At 47.2% G+C, this 1,279-nt stretch overlaps 1 protein-coding gene across 1 annotated transcript in view; it reads left to right on the plus strand.

The window, feature by feature from the left end:
- The window catches only part of SP1 (Sp1 transcription factor), a 32,351-nt gene that overhangs the window by 21,048 nt on the left and 10,024 nt on the right, over positions 1-1,279 (plus strand). Inside the window, exon 4 of the mRNA XM_017501790.2 lies at positions 877-1,045. Coding sequence (XP_017357279.1) covers positions 877-1,045 — 169 coding nt within the window. The remainder of the gene's footprint in view (positions 1-876; positions 1,046-1,279) is intronic.

Genomic DNA, 1,279 nt, shown 5'->3' on the forward strand with positions numbered 1-1,279 from the left:
TTAGCTGGGCATGGTGGCGTATGCCTGTAGTCCCAGCTACTCGGGAGGCTGAGGCAGGAGAATCACTTGAACCAAGGAGGCAGAGGTTGCAGTGAGCCAAGATCACACCACTGCACTCCAGGCAGAGCGAGACTCTCTCAAAAAATAAAAAATAAGAGACAAATAAGGAAGGAGGGAAGGAAGGAAGGAAATAAATGTCTGTTTCCCTGTACCCTTACCAATGCTGTATATTATTAGAGTTTGAACTTTTGGTAATCTGATGAGTGAAAAGTTACAAATGCATTATAAGTGGAGTTGCATTTTTAAAATTATGACTGAGATTTGATCAGATTTTTACATATTTATTGGCTGTTGGTATTTTCATTTCTTTTTGGAGGTTGGAGAGGGGACGGAGTTTTGCTCTTGTTGCCTAGGCTGGAGTTCGGTGGTACCATCTTGGCTCACTGCAACCTCTGCTTCCTGGGTTCAAGCCATTCTCATACCTCAGCCTCCCAAGTAGCTGGGATTACAGGCATGCGCCACCACACCCAGTTAGTTTTGTATTTTTAGTAGAGACGGGGTTTCTCCATGTTGGTCAGGCTGGTCTCGAACTCCCGACCTCAGGTGATCTGGCTGCCTCGGCCTCCCAAAGTGCTGGGATTTCAGGCATGAGCCCGGCTGGCTGTTAGTATTTTCAATGATGATTCTTGAGATTTCATTGAGTCTTCATGCTGACGTCATTGAATGGAATGGCTAAACATAAAAAAGCTTCAAAACTTGTGGTACTGTGAATCTGGGATGTCAGTTCAAAAGAAATGATGCTGTGAATGTAGGGTATTGCTGAGATGCCTGTGATAACCTGCACACGTCACATGTTGACCCTTTTCTCAATTTCAGGTGATCATGGAGCTCAGCTTGGTCTCCATGGGACTGGTGGTGATGGAATACATGATGACACAGCAGGAGGAGAGGAAGGAGAAAACAGCCCAGATGCCCAACCCCAAGCTGGTCGGAGGACCCGGCGGGAAGCATGCACCTGCCCCTACTGTAAAGACAGTGAAGGAAGGTGAGTTGACCCAGCCAATTTCTTAAAAATATAAAGAAAAATTGGCCGGGCATGGTGGCTCACGCCTGTAATCCAAACACTTTGGAGGCCAAGGCGGGCGGATCAAGTTAATTTTTTTAAGAATTTGATACTCAGAGCCGGGCGCGGTGGCTCAAGCCTGTAATCCCAGCACTTTGGGAGGCCGAGGCGGGTGGATCACGAGGTCAAGAGATCGAGACCATCCTGGTCAACATG

The sequence above is a fragment of the Cebus imitator genome, unplaced genomic scaffold (assembly GCF_001604975.1).
Source record: "Cebus imitator isolate Cc_AM_T3 unplaced genomic scaffold, Cebus_imitator-1.0 Scaffold285, whole genome shotgun sequence".
NCBI classification, from domain to species: domain Eukaryota; kingdom Metazoa; phylum Chordata; class Mammalia; order Primates; family Cebidae; genus Cebus; species Cebus imitator.